Here is a 17,967-nt window from a genome sequence, read left to right as displayed (position 1 = left end):
CTGGGGGTAGGGAGGAGGTGCAATGCACACTGAGCAATACGGACAGCTCTGAAACCACTGTTGCATTTCTAGCGCTCAAGGGCAGGCGCCTGGGCCTGCCTGATTTGAAATCCTCTGCATCTGGTCTGAGGCACTGGCAGGATCTGGGTGTTGTTCCACTGTTAGGAACCTTGTGCTAGAAGGATCTGGAAGGTTTGTGTCTGCCTGTGTGCCTAGGCAGATGAAAACAGACTTGGTTCTCCATCCAGTCATTCAGCAAATAATTATCGAGTATCTACTATGTGCCAGGCACAATGAGACGAGGAAGACTTCTGTGGTTTGCCTTCTAAGATGACCACCTAGTTGGGGAGACAGAGGGTGGCTAGGCACTGTGCAAGAGAGATCTCCCTGGGGACTGCAAGGCTGGAGGAAATTCCTGACCCAAATCTGTGCTTCAGACTACTCTCAAGAAGTGACTCCTTAGGGAACCCCTAAGGACCAAGATGTTTGCCAGGGCAGGAGAAACAAGTGCAAGGGCCCTGAGGCCCTTTAAAGGAAGTCTACAGGAGAATGGTTGCCCTCTGGGGCAGTGTGGGCTACAAGTGAGGCCCACGTGTGCCTGCAGCTTTAACACCCTCCACATTTTCCCTGTATACAAACACAAGCCTACCCAAGGCCTGCTTTAAGGTGGACTGGGTTGCGGAAGGCTGGATTAGGATGACAGCAGATTGAAGAGGGGGTTCCCAAATGTTAAGGACTCCTGCTGGAGAGTGACTAAGGCCTTACCAGGTAGCATTATGGTATGGGGGCGCAGGGCCTAGATCTGGGGCTATGGGCGCTACCTTAAGCAAGAGACCGGGCCCCGCCCCACGTGGGGCTGCGCAACTGAAGGAGGCCTGGGATGGCTGCTGAAGGTTGGTCCAGAGAGCAAGCTTCAAGCCCCAACCAGCCCAGGCTCCAACTCCAGGCCAATCTCCGGCCCTGGCTCCGCCCAGCACGGAGGGGCGTCCGAGGGCGGGGCGCTCCGCCCTACACTCCAGGCTCTTCTTGCGGTTTCTGGGGCCCGAGGCCAGGCCTCTAGCCTCGGCAGTAGCGTTCCCTTTAAGTTTGGCCAGGAGGCAGCCTCAACTCTCGCGGGATCCGACGCTTCAGTTATCGCGAGAGGGGCATTCGGCACCCATTGGCTGTGAGGGTTGAATGTAAGATGGCGCCCAGGGAGCTGTGAGGGGAAAATCCTGTCGATCTTGGAGCGGCGACGGCGGAACCGGGGCCCCCAGCGGTGCGGTGGGGCCGGCGGGTAGAGCGGCGGCGGCGGCGGCGACGACGACGTCGCCGGGTGAGGGCTGCAGTGGGGGCAGGGATGCGGCGAACCTGCGGGCCTGAGACAGCGGGCCCACCCCACACAACGGCGGGCGGGGGCGGGCGGGCCGCTGCTTCTGGGCCCAAGAGACCTCGGGGCGGCTCCGGAGTGGAGAATGTCCCTGGGCTCGCGCGCCCCCGCCCCTTGTGGGGTGTAAGAGAGGCAGGTCGGGGACTCGGGTGGGCGCGGCGCGCGAACGCGCACTGGTGCTCGGGCGCGCTCGGCCCTGTTTATACACGGGCGCGCGCGCGCTGTGCGGCCCTCCCGGTGCGCGTGGCCGCCGACGTGCGCGTTCCCGGTCCGGATATCTCGGCTCCTGGAGCTGCGGCCCTTGGGCAAGAGCGGCTTTCTGTGGCGCGCGCCCGCCCGCGACCCCCGGCTTCGGGGCGCGCGCCCCGCTGTTGGGTGGCGGCTGCGCCGCCGCCGCGAGGACGCGCGGGACACCTCTGCTGCGTGGAGCGGCGGCGAGCTGGCGGGCGGCTCGCAGTGTGAGGAAGGTTGTGGGTTGGGCCCTTCCTGCTCTGGTGACGTCCCCGGACCGCCATGGCCTAGGCCTGGGGAGAAACCAACCGGCTTTGCAGTCTTGCGGTTCCGCTCCTCTAAGAGGCGGGCGAGATTGCTCGTTCTTCTGGAAGAATGCAGTGACTTGAGGCCAATGTGCGGGAAAGGTGCTGCCCTGTTTCTGAAACAGAGCCCTGTAGGTTTGTGAGGGCAGCGAGCCCCTTCGAGTTACCTCACCTTGTTCTGGTGCTTTGTGCAGGAGAGGGAAGGTTAATCCTTTAAGGCCTTTCGGCGGTGCTTGCTTTCTTGTCATTGGAAAGTAATTCTTCCATAAGCGCAATTCCTACACGTCACCTCTGTGCGCTCCGGAAGGGGATCCTCTTCTGTGGACGTGAAACTACCCGAGCTCTAAATGCCACTTTAAATCCTTAAATGCAACCTTTTCTTCTGTGTAGGTGGGAGGGGCTTACTTGTACTCTGTTAGACTAAGGGAGGGCCCCGCATTCGCGCAGCCAAAAAGTTGCCCAGGACAAAATTGGAACGACCTGAGAATCTGCTTTGCCTTCTTTTGTTATTACACAGTTCCCCAACAGAAATTTCTAAAATCTGTTCATGTATTACTACAAAAGTCACTTTTGATGTAGAATTTCAATCCTTTTCAGCTTTTTGTTTTGTTTTAGTTCCAGTGCTAGGGGAGTTCTAGGTTTGTTCTAGAGAAAAATGCACTTCTTTTTTCTAAAACAAGACATCAGTTTTACAGTCTTGCCTAATGAAGTTTAAGGAAAACGGAGCTAAGGGCAAGTAAAATTAGGAAATCTGATAATGATGGGGGTAGTTCTTTTTAATATACTGTATTTTAAGAACAAAGTTAAAATTTAAAAAGAGGCTGAGGATGGAAAGAACTTCTTTGTTCTATCTTCTTCAGAATGTTACAAGTCTTAAGAACTCAGGACAAGCAGCAGAAATACATGCAACATGGTGACTGGTGAGTTAAAATCATTCATATGCTGAAAATATGTGTGCAGTCTTTTTCCTAGTAATATTGAAACATTACAAGTCCTGCCAATCATTCTGGGTGCTGTCTGACAGAAACTGCTAAGTGCTGGAAAATTGAAGATGGGGGAGAACTGCATCTTTGAATCCAGTAACAGTTTACTGCTTGAACAGTTTTCTTCTCTTGAAGTGTAAGCCAGTGCAACTTTCAGGTTTTAGCATGAGGACACACCAGCTTTTCTAAGGAACTTAAATGATTGAAATAAAAGCAGTGAAGTTTAAGATGCACTTAAAATTTAAATATACCTTTTAGGCCTGCTTGTTCCGGAACATCTTTGTTTTTAACTATTAAATTTGAGATCTGTCTTTTAAGTTGGTATTTGTAGATAATATTTTTTTGTAAGCTCATTAACTTCAATTTGCCTATTAGGAGATGTCCTACTTCCAGCCTTCTGTGATGAATAGTTTGTGTACCTCTCAGGAACCTTTTGCCTTTCCACCTCCCCTTTCCAATTTTATGTTGCGATTTCACAGAAAAGATCAAATAATGGTTCATGTTTTTTGTGGATTTGAATTGCTCCAAAAAGGTAACCAAATGTCAGGGGCTCTAGGTGTCTATCATGACAGCTTCAGAATCAAGGATCTCTTCCCTCAAGCTTGCATGGTTTTAATTTAATCAATTGTGTTTTGTCCTCCGTGTGCCATGCTTGCTTGTCTACTTTTTAAATGGCGACCCTTTATTGGCAGAGGTCTTTTATTTCTCAAGCTTAGAATGAGATGTTACACAAACACCTGTTCTTTTGTGTTACTTTGTACTTAGTTGCCCTGATTTTGTTACAGATGTTTTAAGTCTTCTCCAGGCTTTGCTTAAATGCTTCATTTGTCACACTGGATTGTGATTTCTGGTTGTGGCTGCATGAAGAAATGATAGATTAACTTCTTGCTTTGCTGAAAAGGGGAAAAGAATGAACCTTTGATGTCACACTTGAGGCTAGAGCAAAATTGTAGGTAGAGCTTGTAGGCTGTATCAGAAAGCTTTTTTTGCTTTTTGAAATATCTATCAGTAAATTCAGATGATCTGTATAAAATTTAATGAAAAGTTATAAGGTGAACCACTGTGTAACTATCACCTCTTCAAGAAATAGAACAGTGCCAGCCCCCTGCACCCTTCATGAGTCCCTTCCTGGTCATAGCTTCTCAACCACTAGAGATAATTACAATTCTGACTTCTGTGATAATCACATTCTTTATTTTTCTTTTTATTTACCACCTTCATAGCCCTCAATGTAGTTTTATTTGCTTTTGAATTTTTGTAAGTGGAATCATGCTGTATTTTATGGTTTCCTTCTAGCATTGTGAAATTCATCCATGTTGTGTGCAGCTGTAGTTCGTTTATTCCTGTTTCTTTATAGTATTCAGCTGTGTGACTATACCATAATTTATTTATCGATTCTACTATTGGTAGACATCTAGATTCCTTCCAGTTTGCAACTGTTATAAACAATGAACATTCTTGTATACAAGTACCTTTGTATATGTGTGTATCATATACCTAGGGGTAGATTGCTGAGTTATGTGGAAAGGATATTGTCAGCTTTATTAGTTAATGCAAATGGTTGTGCCAGTTTACAGCCCATTGATCTTTGGTGGGAATGTAAATTTATGTTTCTGGTTGAAAGTGTGTTGTCCAAAAATAGAACCATGGCAAAAATGCCCCTAAATCAGGGTCTCCTCTGATAAAAGTATGGAACAGGTGAATGGCCCAATGAGATAATAGCTATCACAAACCCTGTATTGGGTTAGTATCTTTAAGAATAGAGGTGTATCTCCCAACTTGCTTCTTTGAAATGACTCTTTATGTTAATTGGAACAAATGTGACTGTAATTCCTTAAAGTAGAAATTGATTTCTTTTTTAATGTGAATGTGTTCTTCAAACCAGATTTAAAAAGCTATGAGGAGCTATTGCTAGAGTAGATGCGAACGAACCATAAGAGGGGCCCGAGAACCTGACTGGGTAAACAGGAAGAGGCAGGGCTCTGAGGCAGCTCAGAGTTTCTTCTCTTAGTCCGTCTCATATTCAAGACCCACTTTGTGGAGCTGCATGGGGAGCTGGGAAGAGGTATCAGAAATTTGAGGAGACCCAAGAAAGGATGATTCTGGTGAGTACTTAGGCCTTCCCTTAGAACATAAATTGAAAAAAATTCGCGAAGAGACTTATGAAAATGTAATAGATTGTTGCTTTGGAATAACCTTTGTTCATCATATCTTCTTGTGTTCTAGTGATAAAATAATAAAAGTAATGATCACTTTGATACATTGAGGGCCTAAATCTGTGTCAGGCACTGTACTAAGCTCCTACTAGAAGGTGGTGTAGGGGAACTACTAGTGATTAATGGGTGCATACAAGTGAAAATTTCCTAGGCCTGTTGGTATGGGATTTGCATATTGTTTTGCAAAGCAGCTATTCTTAAAAGTATTCAGAAGCAAATGCTTGTTTACAGACTCCCCTACACCAATGAGGTCCCAAGTGTTTTCCTCTCTTCCCTTTTCTAATGCCCAGAAATTGGGAGTACTCAACTCTCCCTCCAGCTTCGTGTTTTTCTGAAGTATTTTAATTATTCTGTTTATTTACTGCTCCCACCAAGCCTTTGACTTGGAGCTAATTAAGAATCTTGCTTCTTTGAAAGGAGTTTCATTAAGTTTATCCATTTCTGTATTACCAAGGCTCACCCTTGTGTTTCTTGTGAGCAGCATCTTGAAGAAGTTAACAGTTTTCATTATTATGCAAACTTATGGTGCTTGATGATTTTGTTTTTTGAGAGTTTCAGATTTTGAGGGGAAAAGCACGCCATGATCAGCCAGAATTGTTGTGTGTGTTACTGTTATTGTGGTAAATCACTGTGTAAAAGTATATTTTTTTAATTTTCTTTTGGTTTAATATAAATTGTGGAAAATACAGGAGAGTATTCAACAGGAAGAAATTTAAGTCCTCTGATTCTACCACCAAGGCATAACTACTGTTAGCATTTAGATGCAGTTTTTTTGTTTTTTTTTTCTCTCATATGGGTAAATAATTCTGGTATATGTAAATAAAATTGTGTTGGTTCCTTTTTCACACATAATGTGCTTCTGTGTTGTTAAATTTAAACAAGCAAACGTTATGTTCAGGGGGCAAGGAATCTTCCAGGTATTAACATCCTTTTTTTTTTTTTTTTTTTTTAAGCTACCATGTTAAAGAAAGATCTGTAGAATTACACTAAATCCTTAGGAGACTTTATATGAAATTTGGTATATAATAACAGTGGCATAGCAAGTCAGTGGGCAAAGGAATTTCAATAATTCAATAAATGATACAGGAGGGACAAGTTGTTTTTGGAAAAAATATAGTTGACTTTTACCTATACAAAATAAATTTTAAATGGATCAAAGCATTTTATTAAAAAATTACACTGGAAATTAAAAAATTGTAGGTGAATAATGACCTGATTTTAATGGTAGGGAGGACTTTTTTGGAGCATAAAAAAAAGAAGAAACCATCACCACTATTGAAATTGTGTTTAATTTCTCTCTCTCTCTCTCTCTCTCTTTTTTTTTTTTTTAACTCACTGATTAACCTAAAATATTTAAATATATTTCTGAAGCTTTCCCTCCACCGCGCCTTGTAAGCATCACTTTTGTGTCTGGTCTAATGCTGACTAAGTGTACTTTCATTATTGGGGTGTGTCAGTCTGGTGGATAGTGCCAAGTGAGCAGGTTAAAAGGACAAGAAATGAAGCCATGTGTGTTGTAGTCTGTATGAATGGGCAGTTTGGAATGTTCTTCCAAATTGACCTTTTCTATTAAATTTTTAAGTTCTCCAGGGTTTTCCTGGATGGCTCAAGTCAGTAAATCGTGCAACTCTTGATCTCTGGGTTGTTTGTTGAGTTCAAGCCCCGCATTGGGTGTAGAGATTACTGAAAATAAAATCTTAAAAAATTTTTTTTTAAGTTCTCCATTGAATCCGTTATTGGTTAATATTTTTTAGCTACCTCTGATTTCAGTGGCTCTCAAGTGATTATGTGGATTTGTACAGAGTTGGTGAAGAACCTTCTAGGGGCTTAGTGAAAGAAAAAAGCAATGGGAATTGGGAAGCAATGGCTGCTTCTGCTTGAAGCTCCACTGACAGGCTCTAAGCTTGGAACGCTGCAGAGTGTGTTATACTTTGTAGTTTGAACTGCTTAAAATACAGAAGGTGTTTTTATCATAAATTATTTCAAATATTTTCACAAGGATACAGAATAGAATGAATACCTGTTAATGAGCTTTTATCAACAGTTTCTAAGTTTTATAGAATTTTACCTACTTCAGGCTGTTGGTGTTCTGTGTGTGTGTGTGTGTTTAGTGAAAGCTTAAAGAATGAACTTTGAGGCTTTATAGAAGATACATTTCCAAGCTTTTATTCCATTTCTGGGAGCTGACTATTCATCTATTCATCTATCTTACTTGTCGTTACTGGAATAAATTTATAGCTAGATTAGATTTTGTTATAGTGACTTTTTTTTAAGGTAGTATTCTGGAAATACGGGATTTGTTTGGAGGAGAATGGTTTTATCATCTTTGGAACCTGGATTTTTTAAACAAATATGTCCTGAGTTTAATTTGGTATGAAATGCTGTGTTCTAAAAGATTGATTAATTACAAGCTGTATTCAACTTTGCTAAATGTTTGTCGAAAATAGAGGATGTGGTATGGGGGCGCCTGGGTGGCTCAGTCTGTTGAGCATTTGACTCTTGACTTTGGCTCAGGTTATGATCCCAGGGTTATGGAATCAAGCCCCGGGTCTGGCTGAGCATGAAGCCTGCTTTGGAGTCTCTCTCCCTTGCCCCTCTCTCCCGCTCGTGCTTGCTTTCTCAAATAAAATTTTCTTTAATTAAAAAATAGAGGACATGGCACTTTAATTTCTTAATCTTAGTGGGAGGTCTAGAGATACTCTAAAATTAGTAAGTCTACATATAAATAAAGGTTTAAAGGTATGAAAGTGAACATTGGCAAAAATAACAATGAGATTGGCAGGGGTTGGTGAGAGGAGGGTGATTTAAAAGCCCTAAACTTACCTTTCCTGAAGGACAGGTCAGTGTTTCAAATTGGTAGATCAACAAAGCATACTTAGGTGTTTTGTTTTTGTTTTTTTTTCCTATACTGTTTGAATATTTTTTCCTTAGAAAATGGATGTGTTACTTTTACTGCCCCCCACCCCCCCAAAGAAACAAAAATTAAAAAACTAGTTGTAATTCTACCCTGGAAACCGAAGAAAATTTGTTTCTAGGAAAAGAGTTAGTGTAGTCCTCCTTTATATTTAATATTAGACTTCAGATAAAGCTTAAGCATCCTCATTAGTGAAACTTGAAAGAGTGAAGGAAAATAAGTCACTAGGAAGTTTCTAGGGACTGCCTTTACCAAGCAATATTTGTGTGAAGGTTTTCTGATTCTATTAACTTATTTTGCAATTTTTTTGGTTCTTAAAATTGTGTGTATTTCTTATCTCCCAGATTTGAGACAAAAAAATGTTTTGCCCCATGGTTACCCATATTTTTTTAAAAAAATTGCTTTGACACAGTAGCGATGATTCCAGTGCAGACAGTCTTCAGAATTCGGTGTCAGTATTTTATGGGAATGTAATTGTTGAAAATAAATTTGGGGAAGTGTAAATTTCAATTGACCTCTGCCATTCTTCTGTAATGGAGGTAGAAAATTGAAATATGTACCAGCATGGTACAGAATCAGTTAATTGCTATTTATATAGCTCTTCTTTGTCCCTTTTTGAGCAGAAGGGTAGATGTGATGAGGTATTTAGAGTCACATGTGAATTTTGTGATGTTATTGGGTCTATATTATGAGAGATGCCTTCTTCAGAAGGAAATTCTAGTCATGATGCTCTTATCAGAAGGGAGATTTGACACATTCTGTGCCAGTGTGGTGAGTGATTGTGGGTCACCTACACTGGAATGGCCTGCTCTGAATAGGTAACAGAAGGATGGGGTGTTTGGCCTTGGTGATATTCTTATTCACTTGTATCATGGCCATTGTTGAGAGCTTAATTTTGAAGTCTTACAGCAGACCTCCTAATTTTCAACTCCCCTGCAGCAGAGAGAAAGAAGGGAGAACTGAGCAAGGCAAGTGGTCAAGAAGAGAAGTGGGAAAGGGACAAACGAGTTGTATTTCAGGAGATTAGAGGTCTTCAACAAAGATTTTAACTTTGCAGTCACCTGGCCTGTGCTTGCTTTTCTTTGCACTCTATTGCATTTGGGGTGTCCTGAGATGGAGAGGCTCTCCTCAGAGTAGTGGGTTAAGGTTTGATTTTAGGCAGGATAAGGTATATGTGCTCTTCTTTATTTATGGAGAAATATATTTGCAATGTATTATATGCATCGTTATGAAAGATTTACTGTTGTGTCAACTATGTAGGGAAAGCACCCAAATATAACTTGTATACTATACTTAGAGTGTCCCACAGAAATGTTGCCAGTGTTAGTAACTTAATAGCAGTAAGGATCATATGTTTTCTCTGGTCTCACGCTTGTCTTGGATATATAGGCCGTTTTCCCAGGGTGTATACTGACCATTTACCAGGAGAAGGCTTAACGTTTATAATTGTAACTTACAGATGTTACAGGAACAGCTTAACATTTATAATTGTAAGTTATAGATGTTACAGGAACAAAGAGCCATAATCCTTCTTGTTCTACATTGAATTGCAAATGTAACATATACATATACACGTACATATACATATGAAGCACCTACCATGTGTCAGCCATCTGAGAGGATCAGGACACAGTCTTGTGTGCCAGGAGTTTAGAGCCAGGTGGAAGAGATAAGATGATTACCCATATGCCTTATATCTGTAACATAAGGCAGAACATCTGGGCAGTGAAAGAGAGACTGATATTTCTAGTGTTGATGCCTTTCTAGTCTTCTAGCCTTTCTTTGATGGTTCAGGGAAACAAATAACTTTTCCATTTGCGATTGATAAGAGTCCTTTCTGGCAAAAACGTTCACTTGGTTTGTGTGACACTCATATCCTGCTGCTGCTTTTGTTCTGGAGGTGGTTCTGATCCAGAGGGGAGGGAATAATATGAAATCAGCAGTGGCAGGCAACTAATAGTCCGTAGATAGATTGCATGGTTGTCCCCCAGGTAGTTGAGAATTACTATTCACCCCTGCAGATTAATTCTTAGAGTAAATACCCTGATGAAAAATTTGCAGAATTGATTTCTGAGTTTTAGGAGTGACCTAGTTATTTAAAGCACTATTCAATTTTACCCACTAATTTTAATATTAGTTAGCACTTATATAGTACTGTCTGTGTCAGGTACTTTTCTCAGAGTTTTATATTTAATCTTCATGTCAACTCTGTAAGGTAAATACTATTTTATTTATCCCCATTTTATACACAAAACCAAGGTTAACTAACTCTAGTGTTTCAAAGCTAAAGAGAGATTGAGCTGAGATTTGAACCCAGGCAAGCTAGCTCCAAAATCCATGCTTCTGACAAGTAAGCTATGCTACAAAACAATGTGAGCAATATATGGCAAACTGGGATTTTTGGTGTTTCTGGTGGGAGATGAAGTATATATCCCCTTTTTCTCAGGTCTTGCTGTAGCTAAGTGGCATACATGTTTTTACTATAGGACATAGTTGGCGGTGGAAATTGAACATGTCACTAGGAATCCCTGCTCCTGGCTTCCTTGGTCGTCCTCTCTGTGATGATCACAATAGTTTTGCATGTGACTTTTATTGTCCAGTGCTTGGCTCTGCAGAGAAGATGGCATTGGCCTAGTGCTGGGTGGAGAGTGTGTTTTCAGCCTGTTTCATCCAGTACTGTGACGCATGCCTTTGTTTTTTGTTTTCAGTGTGATAGTTTAAGAAATGTTTATAGAAGCAATTTTTAAACATGGGTAACTTAAAAAAAATAATAAGGTGGTATAATAAATTACTGTATTTTGGATTCCTGTATACAGCTGCCCTGAATATTCTACTCTGATGCAAAAGTGATTGATTGCTGTGTGCGTTTCAAAATACGAAAACAATAGCATAATTTTGACTTCTGACCATTTATTTTTATTTCTAGGAACCCTAAGGACTCTGCAATATGAATAATTCTCTGGAGAACACCATTTCCTTTGAAGAGTACATCCGAGTAAAGGCGCGGTCTGTCCCGCAGCACAGGATGAAGGAATTTCTGGACTCACTAGCCTCTAAGGGGCCAGAAGCCCTTCAGGAGTTCCAGCAGACAGCTACCACTACCATGGTGTACCAACAGGGTGGGAACTGCATTTATACAGACAGCACCGAAGTGGCTGGGTCTTTACTTGAACTTGCCTGTCCAGTCACCACCAGTGTTCAGCCACAAACTCAACAGGAACAGCAGATTCAGGTTCAACAGCCACAGCAGGTTCAGGTAAAAGGGAGATGTTGAGGTGCATCCTATTTAGTAGATTTTATTTGCCATCAGGGTTTTGGTTAGTAGGAACATCACATCTATATACAGATATCTGAGGTTATTTTCACTAAGGGAATATTCTGTGTTTTTTTGAAACATTTTATTTAACACAATGGCTTTCATATATAGTACAGACTAAAAATATTTGCAGCTACCATAAACTGAAACGATCACAGATACTTGCCATTTGCTTTGGAGAATTAAACAGTACAGAAATTAGAGGTCTTCTGGGACTTGACTCGGATGTGACATAGCTGTATGTAACTGAAGCTTCCCTTTTGTCTGTGTCACCCTGGGTAGATCAAGAACATAGGAGGGGCTTATCTTTTCTCATTACTTACAAGCATGACATTTGGAACTTATTTTAAAATGGGTGTGATCTGTTTTAGTGATCTTCCTTTAGTTGTATGGTTCCATGACTCAGGTCACTTGTAGATTTCCAGGTCTTCATTTACTGTTTATAATCCTCAGGAAATAATGCTAATTGATAATGAGCTTACAGAAAGAGGAGGAACTAATAAATTTGCCAAGATTTTAAAAGTGCCTCTTTAGGGGTTCCTCATATGAAACTAACAGTATGCTTCATTTACAAATGCTCCTTTCTTGCTATTGTCTCTTGTGGTTCTATTTCATTTTGCCCTCGATGCTTTTTCCACTAAGAATTGGAAAGGGAGTAGAATGTGACGGAGGGGCAAGAGGGTGGAGAGGTGTATCTGGTGAGATAGAAGGCGCCTTTACTCCTTAGGGATGCAGACAGGTATATTGGAAGAACATGTGTCTGGAGTTGTATTCTTGGGTTTAGATCTGGCTTGACATGATGTAAATTTTTTCAGCCCTAGGTTTTTCATCTGTTAAATAGGGATAATACTGTATAGTGAGACTGAATGAGATAATAGACCAGAAAACATCTGGCACACAGAGGAATGCAGTCATTGTTTATTCCATTCTTTGTAAGGAAGGAGGGCAGGGTACAGGAAAGGTAGATAAGAGAAGGCTGGCTTTTTGGTTTAAGAAATTATTCTGCTGTTATTTACAGCTTGGACTTCTTTTTTCATAAGATTAAATGGTTTGGGATGGGGCATCTGGCAGGTTCAGTTGGTAGAGCATGTGGAGCATGTGACTCTCGATCTTGGGATCATGAGTTCAAGCCCCACATGGATGTAGAACTTACTTTAAAAAAAAAAAAAAAAAAGGAAGGGGGTACCTGGATGGCTCAGTTGGTTTAGTGTCTAACTCGATTTCAGCTCAAGTCACAATCTCACAGTTTGTGGGATCGAGCCCCAAATCAGGCTCTGCACTGACATCATGGAGCCTGCTTGGGATTCTCCCTTGCCTTCACTTTCTCTGCCCCTCCCCGGCTCGCTCGCTCGCTCGCTCTCTCTCTCTCTCTCTCTCTCTCTCACTCACTCACTCACTCACTCTCAAAATAAGTAAACATTTAAATAAAAAAAGGAGGGGGATAAAAATGGTTTGGGATTTGAGTTTAAAGTGTTTGAGACTTTGTTTTCAAGATGGCTGATTGAAGTCACCTGTTAACTTCATTGTCGTTCTCCAAAACCCTTGTAAATAAAAGAAGTGTAAATAATAATAAATCCATGAGATAGGTTTCAATATGTTGGACTCATAAGAACACATATTTTCTTCATTCTAAGTAACTTAAAAAATACTTTCAAAAAAGTAGTGCTGGAAAAAACAAGTGCCATCAAAAAACCACTAAATCCGGGGTACCCAGGTGGCTCAGTTGGTTGAACATCCAGCTCTTTTTTTTTTTTTTTTAATATGAAATTTATTGTCAAATTGATTTCCATACAACACCCAGTGCTCATCCCAACAGGTGCCCTCCTCCCATCCAAGTAGTAACCAGGCCCGACCCTGCTTAGCTTCCGAGATCAGACGAGATTGGGCGTGTTCAGGGTGGTATGGCCGTAGACCCAACAGGTGCCCTCCTCAATGCCCATCACCCACTTTCCCCTCCCTCCCACCCCCCAGCTTCCGACTCTTGATTTCAGCTCATAATCCTAGGGTTGTGGGATCAAGCCCTGTGTCAGCATAGAGTCTGTTTAAGATTATCTCTCTCCTCCTCTGCCTGTCTCCCCCGCTTGCACAAGCGCTGGCTCTCTCTCAAAAAAAAAAAAAATCACTAAATCTGAGAAATTGCTAAGAGAGAAAGCAAACGGAATCAGGCAACAGAAGAATTAATGTAAAAGAGAACTTTTAGGGAAGGTGGAATAGTTCTCAGGGTGCTCTAAGCCAAGAAGTTAAGGATACAAAGCAAAATTCTCCCCTGGGGCAACCTCAGTCTCCCACCAGTTGGGACTTGACCAAGGGTGTAGAACACACATTTACATATGTATGTGAGGCATAATAATTTTAATAATAACTATCAATGTTCTTTTGATATATTTTTTTGTGGATTTACATTTTGGCCAACTTATTAGGCTGTCTTTTCTTGGTGTGGTTCTCTTCCCCACATAGGTTATCAGATTTTTATTATTATTATTATTATTTTAATTTTATTTTTTATTTTTTAAAATTTACATCCAAAATAGTTAGCATATAGTGAAACAATGATTTCAGGAGTAGATTACTTATGTCCCTTATCCATTTAGCCCATCCCCCCTCCCATTTAAAAAAATTTTTTTAATGTTTATTTATCTTTGAGACAGAGACAGAGTGTGCGTGGGGTAGGGGCAGAGAGAGGGAGACACAGAATCTGAAACAGGCTGCAAGCTGTCATCAGCACAGAGCCCAACGTGGGGCTCAGACTCACAAACTGTGTATGAGATCATGACTAAGCCGAAGTTGGACACCCAACCAACTGAGCCACTCAGGTGCCCCTAGGTTATCAGATTTAATTCAAGTTATTAGCGTGTGTGTCTTTTTAAAAAAGTTTCCTCCTTGAACATTTTTTGCCTTTTTCAAGTAGTCCATTTCTACCATCTAAGTTGCTGAGATAAGGATTGTGGTATATGGTATGTATGTGCAAGAGTAGTTTTTTTCCCCTCTTTAAAATTAAAAATGACCTTTGAGCCAAGCATTCTTGGACCAAAGGGTAGTTAATCCTAGCTTACCTTTCTTGAGACTGATCTTTCTTTCCTTTTCATAAGTTTTAAATTAAAAACTCTTAAGGCAGTGGCATCTGGGTGGCTCAGTCGGTTAAGCAACTGACTTAGGCTCAGGTCATGATCTCACGGTTTGAGTTCAGGCCCCGCATAGGGCTCCATGCTGACAGCTCAGAGCCTGGAGCCTGCTTCAGATTCTGTGTCTCCCTCTCTCTGTCCCTCCCCCACCTCTCCAAAATAAATAAACTGAAAAAAAATTGTTTAAAAATAATATATTTTCATTAATAACTGGTTTAAGCCAAATGGGGTTTAGTTTTTCTAAAAGTTGGCTTTGTAGATTAAATAAAATTAAATTGTAATACCTAATGTTACTTACATGAAAATTGACATTGTTATTCTAAAGCGGCCAAAATCATAAGCCAGATAATATTAATAAAAATATGAATGGGGCGCCTAGGTGGCTCGGTTGGTTAAGCATCCGACTTCGGTTCAGGTCATGATCTCACGGTCCGTGAGTTCGAGCCCCGCGTCGGGCTCTGTGCTGACCGCTCAGAGCCTGGAGCCTGTTTCAGATTCTGTGTCTCCCTCTCTCTCTGCCCCTCCCCTGTTCATGCTCTGTCTCTCTCTGTCTCAAAAATAAATAAACGTTAAAATAAAAAAAAAATATATGACTGACAATACAACTTTATATAAAATTTTGTAAAAACATTTTTTTCTGAGTGATATCAGAATCAAATATACCTTGCAGTTACAAAATTATTATACACACATTGGTTTTTTGATATCTTATAGGTCTGTACTTAGTTTAAAAGCATAATTTTTGAAACTAAAAATAGCACATGAGGCATAAGGAGGTTAAGTCCTATTTCAGTAGCTAGTATTTGCACCCAAGCTGTTTTAACTTGAGACTGTGCTTCTTTCTAGTGTTTCTAACACACAAAGAACTCTTAGAAAGTAGAAAAAAATAATTAGTAAAAAAAATGAACAAAGGATATAAGACAATTCATAGAAGAAGAATACAAGTAGTGCTAATAAGCATATCAGAAGATGTTTCTTTAACGTTTATTTTTTTTGGGAGAGAAGGAGTGTGAGCCAGGGAGGGGCAGAGAGAAGGAGACACAGAATCCAAAGCAGGCCTAGGGCTCTGAACTGTCAGCACAGAACCCGATGTGGGACCTAAACTCCTGAACCGAGAGATCATGACCTGAGCTAAAGTCAGCCACTCAACCGACTGAGCCACCCAGGTGCTCCAGGAAGTACAAATTTTAAAAGTGAAATACCAGGGGTGCCTGGGTGGCTCAGTCAGTTGAGTGTCCAACTCTTGATTTCGATGTAGGTCATGACCTTGTGGTTCATGAGATGGAGCCCTGCCTTGGGCTCTGCGCTGACAGTGCAGAGCCTGCTTGGGATTCTCTGCTCCTTCCCTGCTCATGGTCTCTCCCTCTCAAAATAAAGCAGTAAACATTTTAAATAAATAATAAATGTGAAATGCCATATTTCATTTATTAGGTAGGGTAACATTTATAAAGATTGCACCCAGGGTGGCAAGGGTATGAGAGGATAAATTAGTGTAATTTTCTTGAAAGTGATTTTGGCAATACTTACAAAATTTTTTTTTAAGTATGCATACCATTGGCTTTGCATTTGTGTTCACAGATAACATGTGTATACAAGGATATTCACTGCTGCACTGCTTATAATAGTAGTAACACTAGAAACAAGTCACTAAATAAGGGAAATGGTGAATAATGGTACAATTGTAGTGTGTCCTGTGCAGTCAGAAGAATGAGGTAGATCTTTGCCTATTGACAGGGTAAGATGTGTAACAGATTGCTGAGTGTCAAAACCGGTTTAGTATCACTGATTTTTAACATGTAGAATGTCATGGTCCTTGAATAATAGTAGTAAAGTTCAAAACAGTAACTGGGCTGGGGAGTGGGTTGCTAAGGAGGATAACTTGAATTTTTTATTTTTTGTTTTTATTTTTTAGTTTATTTTTGAGAGAGAGAATGTGCTCATGTGTACAGCTGAGGGGCAGAGAGAGAGAGAGAGAGAATCCCAAGCCGCCCTGCACTGTCCGCACATAGCCCAATGTAGGGCTCGAACCTGCGAACTGTGAGATCATTACCCGGGCTGAAATCAAGAATCAGGTGCTTAACTGACTAAGCCACCCAGATGCCCTGAGAGCTTGAATTTTTCATTAAACATGAACTGCTTTTCTAATGAAAGAAAAGTGTTGTTTGAGAATATTTTGCTTTGAACTTGTATGTACAGAGCAATAGTTCTTAACCTTTTCTTCCCTATCCCAAACATCTTAATGTCTTTTTATTTGTAAAGTCCTTTACTCTAGATGCTTGGGTACAGTAGTGAGCCGACAGAAAGCTCCCTGTATACAGGAGCATATACATTATAGCTGGAAGGAGATAGATGGTACGTAAGATAAGAAAAATCTTGTTATATAGTGATAATGCAGAGGAGTGAAAAAAAAGCAGATGGAGGTAACCAGGGTAAGCCCCAATGTGCTCTTGACATTTGAGTTAAGACCAAGGAGAGTTGGCAGATGAGCCACGTGATTATCTTAGGAAAGAGCATTCCAAATCCGAAAGCCTGAAGCCTGCTTATTTAAAAAATGGCAAAAAAGCTGGTGTAACTAGAGTGCACTGAAAGAATGGATGAGGCTAGAGAGGTGACATGTGTATGTACTGAACAGACCTGCCTTTCTCAATTCACGGGTGAAAAGGCTCTTTGCTTCATAGTACAGTTGACTCATGAACAACATGGGGTTAGGGATGTTGATCCCTTGCACAGTTGAAAATCTTATAATTTTTGACTCCCCCAAAACTTAATTGTTTACTGTGGACCCAGAAGCCTTACCGATAACCTTAGTAGTCAATTAATATGTATTTTATATGGTGTATGTATTATATACTGTATTCTTAAAACAAGCTAGAGAAAGTGTTATAAAGAAAACCATAAGGAAGAAAAAATACATTTTCAGTACTATAGTGCATTTATTGAAAAAAATCTGCATATAAGTGGACCCATGCTGTTCAAACCCAAGTTGTTCAAGGGTCAACTATATTGTGTCTCAACCTAATCCTTTTGATAATAAAAAATTATGTCAGGTGCCTGGGTGGTTCAGTCAGTTAAGTATCCAACTCTTGATTTCGGCTCAGGTCATGATCTCACAGTTGTGAGATCGAGCCTCACCGACAGGCTCCATGCTTGGCATTCTTACTTGAGATTCTCTTTCCCTCTCTGTCCCTGCTCCACTCTCTCAAAATAAACAGTAAGAAAAATTAAAAATTAAGTATATATTAATGATATTTAAAACAATTTACTGTCTTGAGAGCTCAGGCTGTTTTCTAGATTGCTTTTTTTTAAATTATGGCAAAATTAGATTGCCTTTTAAAAAACATCTGTCATCACCTCAGAGAGTTGCCTTTATCCTCTGACTTAATCTGTGCAACACATACCTTGTTGTATGTATACAAAGTAATTACATTCTTGGGGCGCCTGGGTGGCTCAGTCGGTTGAGCGGCCGACTTCGGCTCAGGTCACGATCTCACAGTCCGTGAGTTCAAGCCCC

At 40.9% G+C, this 17,967-nt stretch overlaps 1 protein-coding gene across 7 annotated transcripts in view; it reads left to right on the top strand.

The window, feature by feature from the left end:
* Positions 1-1,175: 1,175 nt before the first annotated feature.
* The window catches only part of QRICH1 (glutamine rich 1), a 51,477-nt gene continuing 34,685 nt past the window's right edge, over positions 1,176-17,967 (top strand). Inside the window, exons 1-4 of one of the 7 annotated variants that reach the window (XM_023248672.2) lie at positions 1,176-1,315; positions 2,766-2,825; positions 4,774-4,993; positions 10,945-11,274. In XM_023248672.2, the coding sequence (XP_023104440.1) occupies positions 10,966-11,274 (309 nt within the window). In that variant the 5' untranslated portion in view covers positions 1,176-1,315; positions 2,766-2,825; positions 4,774-4,993; positions 10,945-10,965. Of the gene's footprint in view, positions 1,316-1,896; positions 2,041-2,765; positions 2,826-4,773; positions 4,994-10,944; positions 11,275-17,967 lie in introns of those variants that run through there. The other 6 variants (XM_011291451.4, XM_019821354.3, XM_023248679.2 and 3 more) reach the window with 6 other exon arrangements.

This window comes from Felis catus, chromosome A2 (genome assembly GCF_018350175.1).
Source record: "Felis catus isolate Fca126 chromosome A2, F.catus_Fca126_mat1.0, whole genome shotgun sequence".
Taxonomy (NCBI): Eukaryota; Metazoa; Chordata; class Mammalia; order Carnivora; family Felidae; genus Felis; species Felis catus.
This window is presented reverse-complemented; position numbering and strand designations above follow the sequence as displayed.